Below are 25,247 nucleotides of genomic sequence, written 5' to 3' on the forward strand. Positions count from 1 at the left end.
AATTTTTTTTACATAAAATAAAACACACGACATGTTTTATTATTTAATTATCCGATTCGATATTAATTTTTCGTACGTTTTGGTCAATTGAAATGATCAGATTACATCCTGATATGATAAACAGTTTGGCATCAACCATTTAAAAATGATTTGAAGGAAATTTTATCCCATGTGAAAAATGTTAGGAATTATGATAACAAATTTCGTGATGCGCTAAAAAAAGTAAAACACCCTCACTAAAACAGAAAGCCAACAAACCTACAAGCAATAAAGTCAGTAGCACACCCCCCGGGGAATCATATTGTGAAAGCGTATAAAGTCTTTCCAATTTGGTTTTATATCTCAAATGTAGATGTATGTTGATATTTCCGAATACATGTACTCGTTTCAGAATTTTATCAGGTATGTTGCTAAACATAAACATTGCTAAACATTTCGAGAAAACAAAACCTTGGCAAATCTCCCTCTTTGAGAAAATTTGAGAGCGAAATCTCCCGTTTTATTGTACGACGAAAAAAAAACTTGCGGTCGTATAATGTTATGGCGCAGTCGTCGTCCGCGTCGTCGTCTTCGTGGTCTTGGGACACTTCGTTTCCGTGCGATAATTTTAGTTGTGGTTGACGAATTGTTCTGAAATGTTGATATGATTTTACCATTAACTAAGAAGATTCCTATTTAATTTGGACTTTCTTGCCCCTGTCGCTTTAGAAAAAGGGGCCAAAAAGGGTGAAAGTACGTATTTCATAAAAACCCACGTAGATTGTTTTTTTTTTCGATTTTAATTATTCTATTTTTAATGTGTAACTTTTTTTGGGGTCCGATTTCGAAATTTTTTATTTCATTGGTTTCTTTATTGAATTCCTCATTAATAATCCTGCCTGTATTTGTCAATCAGATTTCAGATAATTCTTACGGTTTTCGAGTTATAAGGGGTAAAAAAGGCCACACCAGAATAAATAATTTTTTTTGGTTTTTGTTCTTGGTCCAATTTGAAAAAAAAATCAAAAAAATATTTTTGCAATATTTGTACCGCCTATTATGTCTTATATCTAAAATAATTGTCAAGAGGTAATTTTTAGAATATACTATCTACAGCATATATACATGTAAAATTCAAAATTTGATAGTTATTAGTTCACTCAAAGCTAACGAAAAAAGCTTTTGATAAAGACTGGGTAGCACGCAACATGTAGAAAACGTCGGAAAAAAGACAACGTGACATCACAACATACGTGCGTATTTATCTACTATTAGACAATAAAACTCATTATTGTTTTTAGAATAAACATGATATTCTGAATATTTGTACAGTCCTTTAAGCGTGAATATACTTAGGTAAAAATACTATTCCTTGTTATATATTACAACCGTAAGCAAGCAAGAAAGTAGCCAATGGCCAATGTCGGAAAAATTAAGATTTGTGACATAATTGAAATACGGACAAAAAGCCTTTTAACAAAAAGACTGATTGAACATTTTATATATATTTTCATTGGGGTTATGTTATAAATTGTCAATATAGTTAATAAGAGTCCCGATTAAAAAAAAGCTGTTCGCATAACTTTACAAAAATGTCTAACATTTTATCTTCAAATCGATTTCTTTCCATTTTTACAATGTCCACATCAAAGGGGAAACATTTGTGATATTGTAATACACTTTGATCTTATCATTACGTCATGAAAAAAATATGTTATCATCTGCAGCATAGGCTGCTCTTTCCAAAAAAGTTTGTTTTATCAAAATACGCCAAGAAACAACTTGGATATATTGGTGAAATAAGTAGCAAGCATTTCTTAATGTTACCCGTCCACATATGAACACACGAATAATGCTTTCCCTCAACAATTAACGGCATCTTCAAAGATTTATGATTGTGATCCTAAAACAACAACCATTTTCGAACATTTTAATATCTATATTGCCTTTGATAACTTCACATTCTAATAGCAATATTTCGGTTTTTGTAACCAGCCCCGGTTCAATCGAATGTGACACGAACAACGTACGCAACGTCTAAAATATATGACAAATAAGGGTAACAACAAAATTACCGAACATCAATCCGATTCATAATCAAGTCAAGTCTAAAATAAATCTGGCAAAATAGATATTACACCACCGGAGCAACTGTTACCGCAATGGTCCTGACTTGGTACAGGCACTTCAGACGAAAAGGTAGATTAAATCTAGGTTTTACAGCGCTAAACCCCCTCTTCCTTTGTGGCGTGACTATACCAGTGGTGATTAAACAACATTTGCATACAAATGAGACGATTTTGATTTGAATATTTCTTATGCAGTAATATTCCAGCTTGCGTCGCATATGTTTTTTTTGTATATATTTCTCTGTTGGTAAGGTATGTCAGAGCTAATATAGTCTATTCTACCTTCTTAAGACGCCAGGTAATAAGAAAATACGTCTCATACGCTGCCTAAGAAGTTGAATTTCCGATCGCCACAGCTTCCTGAAAAATATTCTGTTTCTGACAAACATATTGATGTTTGATTTTCATAATGTCTTCATATTAATTTTCTGTAGTTTTTACTTGTGTATTATTATTATTTTATCTTGGACTTGGTGCTCCTTCCATACAAAGTTCAAGACTTTAAACTTCCTAAACTTCACAAGAATCCATACAAACAACGTTTCATAGCTGGATCTGCAAAATGTACCACTAAACCTCTTTCAAAACTTTTAACTTCTATACTCACAACTGTCAAAGAGGGTCTACAGTCCTACCACAACACTTGTTACTCCCGTAGTGGTATTAATTCAATGTGGATCCTGAAAAATTCAAAAGATCTTTTGGAGACAATCAGTTCAAGACTATTATCTGAATATAATAGCATTAAAACCTATGATTTTTCAACACTGTATACTTCTATTCCCCATACTCAGTTAAAATCCCGACTTAAAAACATTATACATCGTTGTTTTTCCAAAAAAGATGGTACATCTAGATACAAATATATAGTTCTTGGTAGAGATTCCTCATACTTTGTAAGAAATAATTCCAAATCATCTTCCAAATATACAGAGGAAGATGTTTACAAAATGCTGGAATTTATAATCGACAACATATTTGTCCAGTGTGGTGGACGTGTTTTTCAACAAACGGTCGGCATTCCAATTGGAACAAATTGTGCTCCTTTACTAGCTGACCTATTCCTTCACTCTTATGAGGCTGACTTTATAGCTGATCTGATCAGAAAGAAAGAATATTGTTTGGCTATATCCTTCAATCTCAGTTTCCGCTATATAGATGACGTGTTATCTTTAAACAATCCTAATTTCGGGGTTTTGATACATCGCATCTACCCAAAAGAACTTGAGATAAAAGATACTACAGACACTGTGAAGTCAGCCTCATATCTTGACCTACACTTAGAAATCGATGGTAAAGGAAAACTATTGACCAAACTTTACGACAAACGTGATGACTTTTCATTCAGAATTGTCAACTTTCCTTTCATCTGTGGCAACATCCCTTCGGCTCCTGCGTATGGAGTGTTCATATCACAACTCATACGTTATGCCAGAGCTTGCCGAAACTACGCAGACTTTTTGTATCGCGCTAGAACTCTAACAAATAGGCTTCTGGAACAGGGTTATGTTGCTACAAGATTAAAGTCATCACTACAGAAGTTTTATGGTCGTCATCATGAACTCGTGGATCGTTATGTGTATCCATCAGCACTATGAAAACTGATTTATTCAACGGGTCATAGTTTTCCTTTCCTCGTTTGTCTACCCCGGACTTGACTTTTTATGAGCAACTCGGCGGGTGTTTCTAGAAAAGCAGAGGACGCTTACCCTACTGGTGCACCTGGTCCATGCTCCCAGTTTTTAGTGGAGTCCGAGTTGCTCATTTACTTTTGTTACTTTGTATGTATGATTTTAGTTACTTGATGTTCTTTGTTGTGTATGTCTGTTTTCCATGTCTGGTCTTTGTCCCTGGATTACACTCTTTTGATTACCACTATAACCTTGGTTCCCTTGATTACTCTTTAAAACTCGTGGCTAGGATTAACACAATTTTTACTGTATTAATTTGGTTATTTACATTTTCATCTTTTCTTTTGTTCATATCATCTGCTGCCAAATTTTTGTTGCAATGAACCGTAATGTAAGCGGGATGTTAAGCGCTATAAAACATGTTTTAACCCACCTTCCATTTTGAAATGCTGGTATCAATACAAGTCGCGACCATTGCGGTGGCTTCCAACCCTGATATCGCCATATGGTTTACGGACTTTTCTTTAAGACCATTCCTTTTGATTACTGCATAGATTTGATCAGTTCGGTAATTTTGTTATTAGCCTTCATTTTTCATTTTTTTTTGTTTTAGATAAGCTCTGTTTCTTTGGACGAAGTAAATCAGTCATGGCAATTCTTTGCCTAAAATATACATAATGTTGGTTGTAATGAGACATTTTCAATTGATTTATGATCACGAAACAGACAAAATCGAGCTATGTGAAATTCTGTCATTTACTACTTCATTTGAATTGACAGATATTCCAATAGACTCTCATTGGAGAAAGATTTACTGCACTTATTTTTTTTTGGCAAACAGGCGGATTTGACTTTCTAATCTTTCTATTGTAAAAATTTATACCTATATAAGTCTGCAAAAAAAACCGTGGGGTTCGTTATTTGGCCAATAGACTATTTATAGAATGCCGACGACTCTTACATTAAAAATACTCAAAATATCCATGAAGATGATATGACAAGTCATAAATTGTTTTAAACTAAAAATAAAACAATGAGGTTTATTAATGGATTTTATGAATTAATTTAAGGCTAATTGACGGTTTTCTAAGTTTGGTCTCGATTTTGTATAAAAAATAATCCTCATTTATAATTGACAATAAGCATGCAACTAGGTATATAAATGTATATAATTTGGCATTAGAAATATTGCCGCTGTATTCTTTAGAACTGTAAGCTCCTATCATTTCAGGACCAAAGGTATCACCAGTACGATTTGTTCGTTATCACCATCTGAATCTCCAATTTTGGAAGTAACGTGAGTCTTATCGGGTTGAAAATTATAATTGTTATAACCATTCAAAAATCTGTTTAGTCACCATTTGGTCACTTTGAAATACTATTACTTGAAAGTGCAAAATATAATAGTATAATACACGTTCTTTGAAATCTAGTTAGCTATAAATACTTATTGAATATCTGGTTGACAAGCAGTTCTTGCTTTGGATCGACACCATTTGCGAAGTACGACTGGTTAAATATTAAAAAAAAAAACAAATTAACCTAACTAAACAAAATAAAACCAATAAAGAAACAAATTTATAAAAAAAATCATCAACATTTCATATTTAATTGTAATATAAATAGTTTTAGTGTGATTAAAAGCGATTATACAAAAAAAAAAAAAAAAAAAAAAAAAAAAAAAAAAAAAAAAATTGAAAAGCATTGTTATAACAAACGCCAACAAAAAACGCTATTGAGTCGTTGAAACAATAGTCGAAAATTAAGAAATCAATGTTTCTGACTGGTAGGATAGAACTTTTGTCTGATGAAAGAATATTCTTATGTTGGTTTTCCTGAATACTCGGATTATTCAAGCACACGTGGTTAGGGATAGATTTGGGGAAAAAGGTGATATATAAATAGGTGACGTTAAAAATAGAAATAGAGCTTTTAGTGAGAGTAATCATATTTGTTTATGGATAACAATTGTGAGCCTTGCACTGTTTTGAATCTGTAAATGCAAGACTAACAAAAACCTTTTAATATGCGAAATCTTATATCTTAACCTACATTTAGAGATCGATGATAAAGGAAAACTATTGACCAAACTTTACGACAAACGCGATGTCTTTTCATTCAGGAATTGTCAACTTTCCTGTCATCTGTGGCAACATCCCTTCAGCACCTGCATATTGAGTTTTCATATCATAACTCATACGTTATGCCAGAGCTTGCCGTAACTATGCAGACTTTTTGTATCGCGCTAGACATATTACAATTAGGCTTCTGAAACAGGGTTATGCTGCTAAAAGATTGTACTACAGAAGTTTTATTGTCATCACGATGGACTCGTGGATCGTTACGGTGTATCCATCTGCACCAAGAAAACTGATTTGTTCAGCGCGTAATAGTTTTTCTTTCCTCTTTCATTTACCTCGGACTTTACTTTTAATGAGCAACCCTGCGGGTGTTTCTAGAAAAGCAGAGGACGCTTACCATACCGGTGCACCTGGTCCATGCTCCCAGTTTTTTTGTGGATTTCGAGTTGCCCATTTACTTTTGTTACTTTGCATGTATTATTTTAGTTACTTTATGGTCTTTGTTGTGTTTGTCTGTTTTCCATGTCTGGTCTTTATCTCTTGATGACATTATTTTGATTTCTGCTAGAATCTTGGTTCCCGTGACTACCCGTTAAGCTTTAACTGTGTGTATATGACATTTAAAACGGAAAAAATGAAAAGAGCAACAAATACTAAAGTAACATGGTTAGAAATATAAAATTTAGACAATTTCGGAGTATCCAATACCAAAACGAACAAAATAAAACTAGAAATGCTGTGAGAACAGATTACTTGTTGATAATTGCGCTCCCCTCAAATGATTCCATATTAAAAAATCCTAAAAAGTCATCCAAAGGTACACAATAGCATCATGTGATAAAAATGTGTGAAAATTTAATCAAATTTCATATAGCGATTTTAGAGGAATTGCGGATTAGAAGATGTTACTTCCTTGGCACATCAATAGAGGTGTCCATTTTTGTTTGCATCAGAAAACCACAAAAAATCTTTCAGATGTTAAAAACAAAAGAGCGAGTGCAAAATAACATCATGTGATGAATGTATGAAAAAAAACTTTATCGAATACCATTCAGCGGTTTCAGATGAGTTGCGGGTTAGAACTGAGAACGGATGAACATTACAATCGTATATACCTTTCAAGCGGTGTATAACAAACAAACAAATTTTAAACAATAACCAGTAAAAAAAAAACAAAAACAAAAATAAAATGATACTAAAAATAATCACAAAACTTTATGCAGATAATTTGGTTCGGCCAATGCGTATCTTGTAACTTGGATAAACTTCGGATTTTTGTTGACACTAAAGGAAGTTTGCCATGCCAAAACTGTTGGTACCTTCGGTTTTCTGTAAGTCGAACGCAATATTTTCTTGTTTCACAAGCTTTGAGTTTCGCCTTAACAGTGATTACTCTAGATCTCATTTATAAAACTTGACACAAAACATCCTCAATAAAATACATTCTACGAAATTTAATAAAAATGCTACAATATAATAAAGGGAGAATTAAGGCTATATTCGAGTCTTTTAAAAGATAACCCTTGTTTGGTATGATATTGTTTGATGGCTCCAATAAAGGGTCGATTTTATTTAACCAGAAGTCCATCCTGTTTTTGAACAGCATAGACTGCACGTTGATATCTGTGTTTAATAAAGCATAGGACTGGTTATAGACATCATACTGTGGCCAGTGTGGTACTCCTAGTCCATTTACATTCCTAAAAATAAATTGATAAAATGACAAAAACGTAAGAGCTTTTTTGTCACTACTTTAATACAACACTATTATAATAAGTTTGGAAGAAAGTGTGAAGGCAATACATTATACATTTACACTTGTTTCGCGTTGTCGGCATTACAATAGGGAATCACCAGCGGCATGTATTACATTGGACCCGTGCAGGTCCGGGTGTCAAAGAATAGGCCTGCAGCAGCACTAAGCTTGTTAAAGGCGACTAAATAGTGCTCAGAACCCTAGCCGGGGGCTAGGGCGCTCTGCCCACAGAGCAACTTGGTTGTGTGCCCCAGGTGGTGGAATGGGATACCCTTGGCGTGTTACCTGCTGGGTTTGTCAGGCTGTAATACGGAAAACCTGAAAGATGAAAGATGCCACGTTCATCGCACGTTAAAGAACCCAACTGTGGTATTCTTCCGGAATAGGAACCATAGGGCTCCGCCACAGGAGACTAAATTTCCCGACCCTACCCACCTCTCCCTATTTCCAGTGGCAATCAAAATTTGTCGACCCCATAATCATTGTGTCCCATCCCAGTTTTATTTCATCATTTCATGTTCATTTTATTATCCACTTCATGTTCATCGCCTGAATATAGCTGAAATATTGCTACTCGGGTGTTAAACCCCACAATCAATCAATCAATCAATCAATCAATCAATCAATCAATCAATGTAATGTCGGATCATCATATCAATATGTCCATTTAAGTACTTCTCCGTCTAAGAATCAGGCAAAATGTGTATAAGGTGTGGCACATGAAGTAAAAATACGCATAGATTTTATTGTTTGTTTGTTTGTTTGTTGGGGTTTATTGTCCGAGCAGCAATATTTCAGCTATGTTCAGACGATGAACATGAAATGGATGATAAAATGAACATGATATGAAAAGAAGGATGGGACACAAGGATAATAAGGTCGACAAATTTTGATTGCCACTGGAAAAAGGGGGATGGGTAAGGTCGGGCAATTTAGCCTCCTGTGGCGGAGCGCAAAGGTTCCTACTCCTATCGAATACCACAGCAGGGTTCTTTAACGTGCGATGAACGTGGCATCTTTCCCAACACGGTGCACCACTATGGTTTGCGGTCAGGTTTTCCGTATTATAGCCTGACAACTTCAGCATGTAACACGCCAGGGATACCCCATTCCACCACCTGGGGCACACATCCCAGTTGCTCTGTGGGCAGAGCGTTTAGCCCCCGGCTAGGTTTCTGAGCACTATTTGTCGCCTTATACGACAAGCTTAGCGCAGCTGCAGGCCTATTCTTTTAACACCCGGACCTGCACGGGGTTAGGTTTTATTGCATTATCCAAGTATTTATACCTCATAACCTCAAGGAAATATTGTCAAAGTGTTTGTAAAGTTTGTCTTTTTAAGATATTGATAGTTGAAATTTAGTTGAAATGCACTATGGAAAATTTTTTTCCTTATATAAGCAGTCAAAAAATATCTACGTCACCAATACTCCAGGTTAAATTTAAGGAGGTAGACCTAGGGTAAGGGACATATCTCTTGAAATCAGTGATATAGGATATATCATATTCAATTTCACCAAAGTCTACCAAGCTTTTATTTGAAACAGAATGAAATCAATCCTTGTTACTTTGATTCTTACATGAGATTGATATAATATGCAGAATACAAACGTTCATATGATTTACAAGAGTTATGTCCCTTACCCTACGTCTACCTCCTCAAATAGCTTTTAAGTTGTTTTCTAGATGTATTTGAATATATTTGAGGCAAAAATACCAAAATTGAGAAAAATGATGTGCCACTCTGGTTCTTACCCAGAACGTAAATGTACATATATCGTTCTGTTAAAAAAATGTTATGTCTTCTTGTTGCAATAGTATTATCGTTTTTTTTTGCAAGATGCAAAACAATTACAAGGTTAAATTTGCCAAAAAAAAAATTCTAGAAGAATATAAGAAAAGATAATGTGGAAGGAATAAATGCTTACCCCGTCTTTGCAAAATTCGTCCAATATTTAATAAGCATAAAACTGAACGCCAAATCATCGTTTGTTGCATTTGAATTGAGACTAGGAAAAAGATAAAATAGTTCTTCACCATGACCTGTGCTATGGTCCCACGGAACAGGTTGAATGCTGTCAGCTGCGTGTCTCTTATTCACGTAGAGAAATCGATTTGATTTCGAAGTTTCTGAATGAGTATATAGGTTTTCAATTGATGGACTGTAAAAGAATAAATCGCCAATGTACTCAACTGCCAGTTGGCTTTGCTTTAACAGTGACTGTGCACTCGAGTATTTTGCACACATCATATCATTTATATTTGAGTTATTTCTGTAATAGTCAGAAATGACAGCTGGAATTACACGGTTGCACAGGTATGAAGATGGTATGCCTTCAGTAACGTTTATATCAGCTCTTCCGAGGAGTATGTGAATTAGAGCAGTCCCTTCAGATTCGTTATTCCCTATTATTATATCTAATGATGTGTATAAGTCTTTTGAACGTCCAGGATTTTTCAGAAGTTTTACCGGTTCATCACGTAAAAAGTCATGATCTACTACTGGAGCGAAAAGCAGATCGATGTGTACATTTTTAAGTTGACGTGTGTAAGAATTCATTCGTTCTGTAGCATTTTGAATTGAATTTGCTGATTTACTTCTCAAGCACTCTACGATTTTTGCCGTATTATTTGTTGGACAGTTGACATATTCTGCTAATTGTTTTGCTTTGGTCAGGGGATTTAACTTGGTCGAAAATACGCTATTTCCAACACCACTTTGAAATATGACTCTTTGGAACAACCCTTTATTTGCGTAATTCAAAGATTGAAGTCCTAAACTTAATCCTCCAGCTGACTGCCCAAATAATGTCACTGACATGTTATTTCCGCCAAAACTGTTTATGTTGTTCTTGACCCATTCAATAGCTAGTTTTTGGTCCCATAGACCATAGTTTCCAGGGGCATGGTCGTCGCCAGTACTGAGGAAACCAAAAGCTCCCAAGCGGTAGTTAATTGTAACAACAATAACATCGCCAACAGCTGATAAATGTGAGGCATTATGTAACATACCCTGGCCCATTAGAAATGCTCCCCCATGAACCCATATCATAACTGTTTTATTATCATGTTCATTGTCATTTGGAACGTATATATTCAAAAACAAGCAGTCCTCAGATAGATTAGTATTTGGAAGCAATTTCTTTGTAGATGGAAATAAAGCTTGGGTGCACGACGGTCCAAAGGAGGTTGCATCAAGAGTCTTTTGCCATTTTCCGAACGGAATAGGTTTTTGAAATCTAAACTGTCCCACTGGTGATTTTGCAAACGGTATCTTTCTGAATTCCTTGTAACAGAAGGATGTACCATTGAATACAAGGCAATTGCGAATTCCTCTTATATAACCTAGATCAGTTTTGACCTTTACATACTCTTGAGCATATACAAATCCAACGAGAAAGGAGAAGCTACATAGCTTCATTACGTAGCTGAATCTACAAGAAACAAAAGTAAAACAAATAAAAAAATACTTTATTGACTAGGTCTCGATTTCACAAAAAGTCGTAAGTGTAAAGTTGATCGTAAGTAATGAAGTCATAAACTAAAATAGCATTGTGACGTCAAGATTTACGATCAATTTCACACTTACGACTTTTTGTGAAACCGACGCCAGATCAGCAAAGCTTGTTAATGATCATCTGTCTACTTATAAATCCGCTACACGTGCAAGCCATGTCAATGTTTCGAGGTGTCCATTGTAGCTCTGCACTCTAACATTTTTTTAATGAAGAAAGTTTTGATTTGATTTTTGTATTCACTATGGAGACAATGTGAGACCGACCGTGACAAGAAAGGTCGTTTGTAGTCTCCTATACTGGTACATCAAACGTATTGATGTTTGCTATATATTTTTCATGGCAGTGATTAGTTACTTTTCTCAAATCAATATTATAAAAACGGAGATACTATAAAGAGTAATCAAGGGAACCAAGGTTATAAAATAACGTCTTATAAGTTCGGTGTACCAGCTTTGTTAAGGAACCAGATATGAAGAAATATATTAATGACATGAAAGTCACATGTATAAAACTACCAATATCCACCTAAAATGTTGAAATCAATTTCTAAAAAGAACAACACTTGTATAAAAGGTACTATCATCATGTATACTTACATTAAATGTAAGACAATCAAACTGCTCTAACTTGAGTAAGCCTTTAATATCCGTACCCGTTTTCCATCATTGGTAACTTAAAATTATTCTGGCTAAAACTCCCCATGAGAAATAGGGTCTGATAAACATTCCATTATATCTATACAATGTTGCATAGGGTAGGATAAAGATTCCATTATATCTATACAATGTTGTATAGGGTCAGATAAACATCATGTCTAATGATATTTTAGATAAATGTTAGGAGCAAGATCAAGTGACAAATATCAATAAAATGGGCAACAATAGCATCGTCAAATTCAAATAGTGTACAACAAACTTTTTTGGAACAAGCCGAAACTATTGCTTTCATAATCCGTTAATCATGATTACGAAAACGAACCAATAGCAAGACAAATTTAAAAGAACAAAAACGAACCATGACAAAAAGAATACAATAAAACCCATAAGAAACATACGAACAAACCAACAAAAACAAAAATCTCTATAAGTCTAACAAAATACTACTGAAAATGATTTAACTTTTATAAAGAGTACTAAAATGAACAAAACTAACTGTGTTTCTAGAATTCCAAAGAATTTGAATTTTTCAAACTGTCATCCCATATCTTCACCAGTAAAGGCAGATTATCTTCAACCACTTGGGAACATGTACTTAAGGTTACATTGACTTGTCACCAGCCATTGTTATCACCACCAATTAGATATGAATTAAGACATCATTTATTCATTCTTTATTTTTAATCCATCAAAGCCGTTTAACCATCTGTAACACCAGATTGATAATAATTAGACATTTCTTGAAGCGTTGAAGCGTTGACTGTACAATATTATCGAAACATTCTTATCAGAATATGATTAAAAACACCACAAAATTTGTGAAAAAAGACATTCCTACGGTACTGTTAAACTGCCCTGGTCGTTAATATCTTCCACAAAGATCATTTATTGACTCAAGTTTTTCTGGCAAAAAGTAAGGTAATTTTGTCATCTCTAAGTCAATGTAGCATATTTCGAAACAAGAAATGCGGGACAAAATTAAATTTGCAAAATAGAGAAAAAAAAAGACCAAGTCGAACAACACACAAAGACCAAGACGAACCAAAATATATGCACATTTCTTGCATACTAAAGTGACCTTTCTTGGAATCAATAATGAAGTTATCAAAGTAATTATTTACATAAGCACTGATGATATTGGTAATAATTTACCTGTTACATTTTACATACGATATTTGTATCACTAAGGTGCAAGTCTGAACAGTTCATACAAGGCATATATATATATAGGTCTTTTCTTATCCTTCACTCATATTTCAGGACACCAGATATACACTAGGTAACTATTATTATTACATTTGTTAGGTTTGTTAACTGATACAAAAAGTGCTTTAAAAAGGAACCACGATCTTAAATACAAACTCAATCAGCAAATAAAATGGAAAAAAATATCTTATTTGTTTTAGATAAGAAGTGCTCATATTTTTATCGTGTATCTCTGTCTAGTGAAAGAATAAAATAGTTTAAACATATTTGTTCAGTCAGATACATTTCTGTTTGAATTTTACACAGTACAATTATACACACTGGAGCAGGAAACGAGTAAAGCTTATATCAATCCATCCCCTTATAAATATGACAATTATAATATCTAATAACATAGTTTGATGCTCTGTGTACGAATTAAGATGAGTTGCTAGAAGTTAACGGATAGTGTTGAGCCTGACGAGTGTTATGATTGTGACGGTTGCCGACAAGATTAAGAACCATATTTTGTAAATATAACGGTGCGATGCCATTAACCATTTTATGGAATAGAACTAATTTATGCCCTTCACGTCTAGTGGCTAAGCGTTCCCAACCAGTCTCTTCGTAGAGCTTCTGCAGAGACATTAGTTTTGTGCCACCCGTCGCGATTCTAGCTGCCTCCAGTTGAACCGATTCGAGTTTTTTAAAGTCCTATGTTGCTATTATCCCACACGACATCTCCGTATTCGAGAATTGGTCGTATGTAGGACATACAGATTGTTTCTAGTGAGAACCTGTCAAGCAAACATCTGTATTTTCTAAGGATGTTTAAACGGCGATATGCCTTGTCGACGATCGAATGTATGTGATCATGCCACGACCCGTTATTTAATATAGTGATGCCGAGATATTTATGATTGACAACTTCTTGTATAGTCACAGTGTTCATCTGGAGTACTGGATGGATATGTTTGATTACTTTACGCGAAATCGTCATAGCCTCGGTTTTTTTGGGATTGAACGTAACTAACCAGTTTATGGACAGCATCTAGATCACAGTTTAGCCTTTCGGTCGACAATACTGGATTATCAACAATAAGAAAAATACTAGGGTCATCCATAAAAAGCCTTACTTCAGCTTGAATTTCCTCGACGATGTCATTTATAAATAAAATAAAGAGCAAGGGTCCTAAAATAGAACCTTGCGGAACACCCGCGTTTATATCCACCCAGTCTTTGTGCCAAACACGATCAAAAGCTTACTGAAATCACAGAAAACAACCCTGAACTCCTTTCCGCAGTCAAGTGCCCTCCAAATTTCATTTGAGATATTTACCAATTGGTTAACCGCCGAGTCGCCACGAGTGAAGCCAGACTGGTACGGTGTAATGACAGCATTGTCTGACAAAAAGTTGTTCATATATTTATAAACACAACGTTCCATGCATTTTGACATTACACATACTAAAGATATAGGTCTATATTCTTTACATCACTTCGTGCTCCTTGCTTAAAGACTTTAGTCCCGTTTGATCATTTCCAAGAAGACGGAAAAATTTCTAATGTCAAAGATAGGTTAAACAGTGTACATAAAGGGTTGGAAAGTTCGCGAGCAGCTTCCTTTAACAGACGCGGATTCATCAAGTCTGGTCCAGAATCTTTTAAGGAGTTTAATATAGATAGTACACCATTAACGTCGCACTCGGTTATTATGATGTTGTCAAGCTTTTGTGGTCCGTTAAGAGGTAATTCTAGTAAAGTGGCATTGGTATCGTCCAATGCAGACTGTGAAGCAAATTATTCGTTGAACATGTTCGATTTTTCGAGTTCGTCGAAAATAAGATTATCATCTCTGACTAAAGGAGGAATACCCGAGCGGGAAGATTTCATGCCCGTTATAAGATTGCATGTCTTCCACCAAGAACGAGATTTACGAATAAGATGTGTTACTTCATTGCCAATTGTACGCCAGGATTGTTTGTACGTCTTGCTTTTTAATGGATCCTTTTTTTTCTGTCGCATGCGTCGGCGAATATTACCAGTAAGCCATCGCGGTTCGTCCTTACGAACAGTTACGATCCGGCTAGGTATTTTTGCCTGAGCCGCTTCTAGAATACAATCAGTTTTATCAATCGTTGTCTTGTTCATGTCATTATTGTGAAAAAATACACCCCAGTCAACGAGAGATAATTTCCTGCGGTATTCTGAATAATCACCTTGATTATATAACCAAACTTTCCGCTTAGATGTTTTATGGATACTCTTCTCACAATTTAGAAATCCGAAAATAGGACAATGATATCTGACGTGGTCCAATATTGGTGGACCTACAGCTGTGTAAGGAATAAAATTCACGTTTTTAGTCAAAATGAGATTGATAGTCGAAGAAGAGTGTTCAGAAAAGTTAGTTGTCAGTTAATTGACTAAAATTATAGCGTGATAAAATATCATTGAGCTTCGAGTTGTTTGGGTTTTGTTGATTGTCATTGAAATCACCGGTAAGTATAACGTAGTCAGTAGTCAGTTATCGACAAGACTCCACGTATCTTGCTCAGAGTTAGGCGGTAAGTAAAAGGTTTGAGCTGAACCCACACAGCTTCCAAATGTTGGGATTCAAAGTCCGATCGTCTAGTAGAATGAATATTATTATTGACATATACGATAACGCCAACCCCACTCTTATGAAATAAGATAATACAATCGTCTTTTAGAAACATTTAACAAAGTAATAAGTTAATGTATTCAGTTGGTATCATCGTACGGCTTTTATTTTTTTTTCAGGATATATTTTGAAATAGATTCTTTATGATGAGAAAAATGTTGTTTACACGAATAAGTATATTATGTTTTGCTGTGGGTGTATCAGCCGAGAGATCGACATTAGTGACAACACGACTTGGGGATATCAAAGGTATTATTTCACCAATAGCGATCGATAACTCCACTTCTTATGTCAAAGCGTTTAAAAAAATTCCATATGCCAAGCCACCAACTGGGGCCCTTAGATTTGAAGATCCAGTACCTTACGGACCTTGGAATGGTACTTTAGACGGTATGCGTTTTGGACCATCCTGTTATCAACAGTCTTATCCGGCATTTGATGAATTTCTACCTAATACTTTACAGTCTGAAGACTGTCTTTTTATAAATATATACGCCCCAGCTGATTCGTCACCAATAAATAAGAAATCAGTAATGATTTGGATACACGGAGGAGGATACGTGATCGGACAAGGTATGTTCTATAATGGTACAAGGCTGGCTTCTGTCGGTGATGTCATTGTTGTTACATTGAATTATCGTTTGAATGCTTTTGGTTTTTTCCGCACTACAGACGGGCAGAAAAATGGAAACTATGGACTAAATGATCAAATCCTCGCGATGCGATGGGTCAAGGACAACATCGATAGTTTTGGTGGTGATCCTGAATCAATAACAATATTTGGAGAATCTGCTGGCGGGTGGTCTGTTTCATTACATGCTATCAATGCAAATAATAATGGATTGTTTCGGAGAGTTATTCAACAGAGTGGTACAGCTAATGCTCTAGGTGCTGTATCAACTAACCCTTATGAAGGAAGTTCAAAGCTTCTAGAAAAGCTAAAATGCGACAATGGTACAATTACCGAAAATGTTCTATGTGCTAAACGACAATCAGCAGAAAAAATACTGAAGGCTGCCATAGAGGTTTATACCCGTGATCCAAACTCAATTGAAATTCAATTTGAATCATTCTGGGCGCCACTGTTTGAAGAAAGCCCACGTGATATTTTGAATAATCATACCTCTTCTGGAAATATCTTTTATAAATCACTGGACGTAATCATTGGTAACTGTGCATCCGAAGGTTCTACTTTGTTGGACGTACTTTATTCGATGAAGGATATTTTACCATTCAATTTATCATATGGTATAACTGCTGACTACTTCCAGCAGCATATCATTGCTCCATTTGTTCTAAAGAACTTTGGAAAAGACCTTTCTTTAAGAGATAAGATTTTTCAGGTGTACAACGGTAATGGATCACTCTCAACGCAGGGAAAAGAAGTGATCAACTTTTTTGGGGACTTCTTTTTTGTTTTTCCCGCTGTCCAAAGTCTTGATAGTCACGCTAAAAGCAATAAAAACCATGCTACACAGTTTCAATACTTAAATCGACGCCGTTCAATACTATCTAGTCCTATCAAGTTACATCCATGGTTTATAGAAGCCGGGCATGCCGACGAGATTCCATATTTGTTTCCAATGACATCTGTGTTACCATTCAATAAAGAAGACAACAAATTTTCTCATTTAATGATGAAATACTGGAGTAATTTTGCAAAATCAGGGTAAGCACGGATATAATATTCAAAAACCTGTACATGAATGTAATAATTGAATGCACACACTATTCCAAATTCTATACATGCATGATTATTGAATGTTAATCCATTACCGTTAAGGATCGGTTTTTATTTCTTAATTATTGGATCGAACAAAAGTATATGTTCAACAATTCAAAAATAGAAACAACATACCAAATATTTTCAACAACCCAAACGGTCCATACACTAAAATCCAAAACAAACATAGTAACATAGTAGATATTGCTATGATAACAACATTTGACAAGTGCAGTATTATGAGATAAACAAACGTTTAAGACGTTTTGTTAAAAGTTTGTAAGTAATGTTATGCCACAACTTTGTTTTCAGGGACGTGAATGGAGATGGATTACCACATTGGCCCAAGTACAACTTAGAAGTAAAGAAGTATATAGATTTGGATCACACACAAACTATCAAGGACCATCTTTATAAAGACAGGATGGACTTTTGGCACAGTGTGATGAATGGCTCTTTGTCTCCTACACCATGCAGTCAACCCTCTTGTATATTCGGTTGAACTAGTCTAAAGACAAAGTTATCTCTCTGCGTTTGTTCTCTAATTCATATTTATGTGAAAATAATGCTTAGTATTTTAAATATTGTAAATTTATTAAAGATAAACGCAAATTCGACAGACAATTTTACAATATAAATTACAATGAAAATTCAAATATGCCCGGGACGTAGTACAAAATTGTTGCCCCATATCTTGGTATTAAACTTCAATTCTTTAGGCTGCCAAAGAGGGTCTGTAGTCTTACAAACGCACTTGTTACAGTCGAAGTTGTTTCATTTCAACATGAAATATGAAAAATTTGAAAGATCATTGAAAAATCTTAAAGCTAGATTAATAATAAACAGAACATGAAGACATATGATTTTCAATACTAGTATTCCCATTGCTCAGTTGAAATCCCGACTCAAAAGCATTATATATAGTATTTGGCAAATATTCTTAATATTCATCTTCTTAATATCAAGAAGATGTCAAAATACCTGATTTTATTTTCGAAGAATTATCAAGGGAAACTAGGTTATAGCGGTAATCAAAAGAATGTAGTCAAGGGACAAAGACCAGACATGGAAAACAGACATACACAAAAAAGAACATAAAGTAACTAAAATCATACATACAAAGTAACAAAAGTAAATGAGCAACTCGGACTCCACTAAAAACTAGGAGCATGGACCATGACCATAGGGTAAGCGTCCTCTGCTTATCTAGAAACACCCGCTGAGTTGCTCATAAAAAGTCAAGTCCAGTGTAGACAAACGAGGAAAGGAAAATTATGACACGTTGAATAAATCAGTTTTCATGGCGCAGATGGATACACATAACAATCCACGAGTTCATGTTGACGACCATAAAACTTCTGTCATGATGACTTCAATCTTATAACAACATAACCCTGTTCCGGATGCCTATTTTTTTTAGAATTCTAGCGCGATACAAAAAGTCGTAGTTTCGGCAAGCTTTGGCATAACGTATGAATTGCAATATGAACATTCCGTACGCAGGTGCTGATGGGATGTTTCCACAGATGAAAGAAACGTTGACAATTCTAAATAAAAAGTCATCAAGTTTGTCGTAAACTTTGGTCAATAGTTTCCTAAGTGTAGGTCAAGATATTATGCCGAATTAATGTTGTCCAGTTTTGTGGGGACAATTTTGAAGATTTGCATTCCACTAGGAATAAATTGTATTCAGCAACACGCTGACATATTCTTTGTCTCTAATGTAAATGACTGTGGAAGGTAAATCCAGATGTGCCGGAGAGGATTTTTTCAAGGTGCTGGAATTTTGTCCTGTGTGATGGACGCGTTTTTCGACAGGGGGTCGGCGTTCCAATGGGAGCAGATTTTGCTACTCTACTAGCTGACCTGTTTGTTTACTCTTATGAAGTTGACTTTATAGTTGATATGATCCAAAAGAAGGAACATCGTTTGGCAAAATCCTTTGATTTCAGTTTCCGCAATATAGATGACGTATTATCATTAAACAATCCTAGTTTCGGGGATCTGATATATCGCATCTACCCCAAAGAATTTCAGATGAAGAATGCTACAGATACTGTGAAGTCAGCCTCATATCTTGACCTACACTAAGAGATCGATGGTAAAGTAAAACTATTGACCAAGCTATACGACTGGCGCGATGCCTTTCATTCCGAATTGTCAACTTTCCTTTCATTTGTGGCAACATAGATCGTTGCGTAATATCCGTCTGCACCGTAAAAAACTAATTTGTTTAAGGTGTCATAGTTTTCCTTTCCTCTTTCATCTACCCTGGAATTGTATTTCTATGGGCAACTCGGTGGGTGTTTCTAGAAAGGCAGAGGACGCTTTCCCTACCGGTGCACCAGGTCCATGTTGCCAGTATTTAATGGAGTCCGAATTGCTCACTTACTTTTCTTACTTGTGTATTATTTTGGTTGTTTTGTGTTCTTTGTTATGTTTGTCTGTTTTCCGTGTCTGTTTTTGTCCCTAGATTACATTCTTTCGATTTTCGCTGGAGTCCTTGTTACCTTGTTTACTCTATAAAAGTTGATTTTATCCAAAAGAGAGAACATACTTTAGTTCCTTTGGTCTCAGTTTCAGCTACATATATGATGTTTTGGGTTTTAAATAATTCAAAGAATCGAGGGTTTTGTACATACCATGTATCCTAAGAACTTGATATAAAGGATACTAAAGACAATATGAAGTCAGCCTCAGATCACGACCTATTACTTCATGATGGCAAGGATAAACTTTTGAAAGAACTGTACGGCAAACATGATAACTTATCGTTTTGTATCATGAACATTCTTTCATTCCGTAATAACATTCATTCAGTACCTGGTTATGGATTTTTCATCACAACTCATACGTTATACCAGAGCTTGCCGAAACTATCGGTCTTTTTGTACTTTGAAGAATTCTTACACTTCCAATTCGTGGACCGTTAAAACACATCTTCTGCATATAAACCCATGTGCTCATGACATCTTCTTTTGTCTACCATAGATGTGAAATTTCTTGAGCAAATTTGAAGGTGTTTAAAGGATAGTAGGTGGCGTTAAGCATACCGGTGCACTTGATGCGTGCCCCAATTGATAAAAAATGTGTTATATTCTGTTTGTCAGATGTCTTAAAACCAAGATATTTAGTTACAACTATATGATCAATAATTGTGATTTTTTCCCGGGTTATCATGAGTTAGTTACCACTCTTCGTAATAACAAATGATTGACTGAAATAAATAAGATAAATATAATTTCCAAGATTTGTCAATGCCAATTTCATCGATAAAGTCAATAGTTGCATTAGAATTGAAATTATAGTATAGTATTTCTCGTCGTCAATGCAAAGTTGACTGTTAAAAATAATGCATTATTTGGTGCCGCTTTTTTCCAGAAATATTAAAAATGATATACTGTACACATTTTTCATAGAAAAACTCTCTTCAAAATTCGCAGGACAAAAAAAAATTAAAATTAACAAACACACACGAAAAAAGGCAATCAGCTGAATATTAATATATATTTGAAAATATTGTACAATTATATTGAAACGCATTTTTCTGTCCATAGCTTAATATTTGCAAAAGTTTGGAATACATTCCGATTCTAAAAAGAAAATACAATCTTTTCTTTCGCTAATGAACTTGGGGTTCCTTATATCGAAATGTTAATACTCCATTAATTAATCATTTGTCTTTTCTTTGCTGTCATTTTTTGGGGAGTATACTACAATAATGTTTATTTTCAGAGTTTTGGTGTATAATATTACATACACCAGTTATTCATTTATGGGTTTTCATTCCAGTAAATGGAAAATGCCAAAGATTTACATACCAGTTAAAAGAAAATTGTCAAGAACCAATATAACTTTTTCCTCTTGATGAAGTACTATGTTCGTTAAGTGCGATTCGGTGGAAAATGACGATTTAACGATTTAACCAATCTATGTGTGATGGTGTAACAAACTGGTATTCAAAACACAAGTCAAACACCAGTGGTTTACCACAAGATGAGTTAAGAAAACAATAATAATGCGGTTAGCAGCAAAGAAAAAAATCACTCCCTCAGCAATAATTATCTCCCTTTACGTAGAAATGACTAATACCAGCTACTGCTTACTTAACACAAACAAACTGGAAGTAAAATACTCCAAGCCACTCAGGGACTGACTCACTGAAGAAACAATCAATCATAAGAAAGACAATGTGCAATCGATCAATCAAGATGGGATATCAAACACAAACCAACTCAACCAACATTGATTACTAGAGGCACCTACAGTCAAAACTGTAAAAAAACCACGAGACTGCTAGAAGTGACATGTGAGTGGTACACTAAGTAAGACTACTAATCAAACCGCTTTCACACTTACAAATCATCAATTGTAATACAATGTGTATACATGTACACCTATTTAATAACATCTGGAATCATAATTCAATTATTTGCTTAATATAACACACATGTAGCATAAGCAATATAGTGATACCATCATGAAACGCTACATACAAATAAGTTTATAAAATATTCCATTCCAACAATGGCTTTGATCGTGACTTGGAAGAAATATGTATACTGGTGGTTTATCCACAGGTCACTATTGTGCGCCTAGTGTGGCAGGTACTTGTTACCAGTTGTTTCTGGCTGGCTTACTGGTGTATACGAAAAGTTAGTCGAGTGCGTATAAGTCTTTCATGCCAGCACAGAGTCATTACACTATCAAGACCAGTGTCTCCTCATGATGACACATGAGCCAGAATCCTATATCTCAGACAGTTTTTGTATAGGGATCTCAAAATATCAAGAACCCCAGAGTTGTAGAGTGCAGGCCCATCGGCGCGTGGACACGCCCTGACCCTCACTAACCTTGCCCCATATAATGGTCAAATAGCTCCACTGCCTTGTGGACTACTTGGGATAGTCATGGGATATAGATGAAAAAGCAAGACAAAACATCTGGATAGATGACACGGTTACCAGAGAAACGGAGTTATTTAAGGTATGAAAAACCCAAACAGAAATCCACTGGTCCTCGGAATCCAACATCGGGAGAGCAACCCTCTAACCGTTCGAAGCAGTGAACAACATGACATGATCTATGTATACTATAGAAAAACATTGAAGATAAAACATGAAATGAGTAAGTACTGACTAGACATCCTCGACATTGTGGGAACATTACTGGAGGAAGTGAAAATGGTATACACCAGGAAGAAGTAGGAGTTATGCTGTCAAATAGAACCAAAAGTCAATGTCTTTAATGGAATGGAAACCCATAAATGAATAAATGGTGTATGTAAGATTCTACACTGAAAAAGCATTATTGTAGTATACTCACCAACCAATGAAGGCAAAGAAAAGACAAATGAGTTATTTATAGAGCAACTGCAGGTAGTCATTAACAACAACAAAAACATGACATTTTGTAGTGATAGGCGATGGTAATGCAAAGGTTGGCACTGACAATAAGGGCCATACGAGTTAAATGAGTTAACAAGGAATAGGAAAGCGAAGTGAAAACGGAGAAAACTTCGTAGTGCTCTAATATCAACTTGGCAATCACTGTTGCACTATTTCCACATTAGCCCAGACACAAGATATTGAAAGACTGAAAACCAAATCGACCATGTGTTCATCTAAAAATAACAAAAAGCATCTAGACACAAGGGCAATAAGAGGAGCGGACTCAAGCAACGACTATGAGTTCATACGTTGTAAGATCAGAATAAAGTTGAAGACATTGAAGCAGTCGACAGAAAAAAAAAATAGAATGAAGTATGATACCACAAACACTAACAGCCAGATAAATAAGGGTAACAAAAAAATTACCGATCTGATTCATAATCAAATCAAGTCCAAAGTAAATCTGGCAAAATAGATATTACACCACTGGAGCAGCTGGTACCGCAATGGTCACTTCAGACGAAATAGTGGGTTAAATCTAGGTTTTACAGTGCACCAAATATCCCTCTTCAATAGCGGCGAGACTATACCAGTGGTAATTAAAAAGCATTTGCATGCTATTGTCATAATCGGTAAACCAGCGGTCACATCAGTATAAAGAACATTTTATAAAAAAAACATTACGCATTGTTTTAGAAGAAATTGAGTATTTTTCAACTAAGGATTGATATCTAAAAAAGAATTTTATAAAAGACCTTTTAAAACGCATTTTCTTATACCCCTGATTTCAAATGGCGTTCAAGGAAAACAGAGTACTAATTACTTGCTTTAGCGTATCGAATCAAATGTGAAATATAAACTCCATATGCATGAGATGACGGAATATTGCTGCACAGGTAAGGAAAATTTATGATATTAAAACTAAAGTCGTCTCTTTTATCATAAAACCTCGTGCTGAGATGACCACTGATATCAAATTCAAGAAGTAGGTCCAAAAAAGATAGAGAAAATGTTGTCTGTAGTCTTCTTTATCTGGAGCTCTGGTAGATATATCGACGGTAACTATTTACCAAAAGAAGGGTTGTTGATGGATAATATATCATCAATATATTTGTATGTAAAGCTAAATGATTTAGCATCTTTTAAATTTTTATTCTTTACGAGGTTCTACGCATTTTCAAAGAAGAGCATTTCAGTTGAAATTAAAACTAGGTTCCAAGGACTAGATTAAATTGATATTTGAAAACCCATGGGAAACGGCTACATCGAGACTTCAAAGACCTTATTTGGAGTCACGAAAAAGGAACAAAAACATGGATAAGTAAAGAATCATGGAAGATTGTGGATACAAGAAAGCAATTAAAACAACAACTCAACAATAGCAGGTCATAAAGATTGAAGGAAAACCAGAAAACTAAATATAGCAGAATATACAGAGATATTAAGAGTAGGATGAGGAGTGACAGAATAATTTTACAGAAGGCCTGGTGTCGGTTTCACAAAAAGTCGTAAGTGTGAAATTGATCGTAAATCATGACGTCACAATGCTATTTTAGTTTATGACGTCATTACTTACGATCAATTTTACACTTACGACTTTTTGTGAAACTGACACCTGATAAGTAAAGCAGGAACAACTTCTAACAATGGACACAATAAAACAGTGTATGAAATTACCAGAGTGCATAGTAATGAGAGGAAAACAACAACATTAACTGTAAAAGACGATGGGGAGATCTTGAGCAGCCAGGATGAGAAAAAAGATTAGGTGGGAAAAACGCTTTCAGAAAACATTGAATCGCCCACAATCCTAAAGTATTTGAAAGTGAATATGACGTGATAGATGAGACTTATCCTGGTGTCATACGGAAAGATGAAATTATCAAGGCAATGATAATGCTTAAGAAAATTAGGATGTCTCGACGGGATAACAGGAAAATGTTTAAACGGAACAACAGTAAAATACTTAGAAAAACTCTTTACCTTATTTACTGATGATCTGGCTCTGTTATCAGGATATACAAGGCAAGACACAAAGACTACATGCAAATGCAACCAAGATTGCCTCAAGATCAACACTAAAAGCATTAAAGAATGATATTAAACTAACATAAAAGATCCAGTAAAAAGAAAAACAAAAAATAGAGGATGTTGAAACATTCACCTACTTGGAGACATTGAAATATTACCCGTAGGTTGTGATGAGGACATCAGCAATATATTAGGAAAAGCCATAGTACAATTTAGGCGGTTAAAGAAAATTTGGAGTTCCTCAAAAGTTTCCGTCCAAACGCAAGTCAAATTATTCAACAGTTTAGTAGTGTCAGTTCTTAAACGCGGAAGCGAATCTTGGAAAACAACTGAGCGAGACAAGAAGAAGCGTGACACATTTAAGAACAGATGCATGAGACAGATAGGAAGGATAAAATGGCCAGAAATGATAACAAATGAAGAAATCGAAAAACAAAAACATAAAAATAAGTGATACAATAGCACACAAAAATGGAAATGGATTAGGCACGTACTTAGAATGG

At 35.1% G+C, this 25,247-nt stretch overlaps 2 protein-coding genes across 2 annotated transcripts in view; one reads left to right on the top strand and one right to left on the bottom strand.

Moving 5' to 3' along the window:
* Positions 1 to 5,392: 5,392 nt before the first annotated feature.
* The window catches only part of LOC148619273 (uncharacterized), a 33,358-nt gene continuing 13,503 nt past the window's right edge, over positions 5,393 to 25,247 (bottom strand). Inside the window, exons 6-7 of the mRNA XM_088577028.1 lie at positions 9,505 to 11,010; positions 5,393 to 7,520 (exon numbers count right to left, since the gene is read on the bottom strand). Coding sequence (XP_088433154.1) covers positions 7,226 to 7,520; positions 9,505 to 11,010 — 1,801 coding nt within the window. The 3' untranslated portion in view covers positions 5,393 to 7,225. The remainder of the gene's footprint in view (positions 7,521 to 9,504; positions 11,011 to 25,247) is intronic.
* On the top strand, positions 12,940 to 18,181 carry LOC148619274 (fatty acyl-CoA hydrolase precursor, medium chain-like). The gene is made up of 3 exons (XM_088578982.1): positions 12,940 to 13,029; positions 15,720 to 17,269; positions 17,636 to 18,181. Exons 2-3 carry the CDS (start codon positions 15,744 to 15,746, stop codon positions 17,823 to 17,825), a joined length of 1,716 nt encoding a protein of 571 aa, XP_088435108.1. The 5' UTR covers positions 12,940 to 13,029; positions 15,720 to 15,743; the 3' UTR covers positions 17,826 to 18,181.

This window comes from Perna viridis, chromosome 4, assembly GCF_037379345.1.
Source record: "Perna viridis isolate PV_CMFRI_1.1 ecotype Kerala chromosome 4, ASM3737934v1, whole genome shotgun sequence".
NCBI classification, from domain to species: Eukaryota; Metazoa; Mollusca; class Bivalvia; order Mytilida; family Mytilidae; genus Perna; species Perna viridis.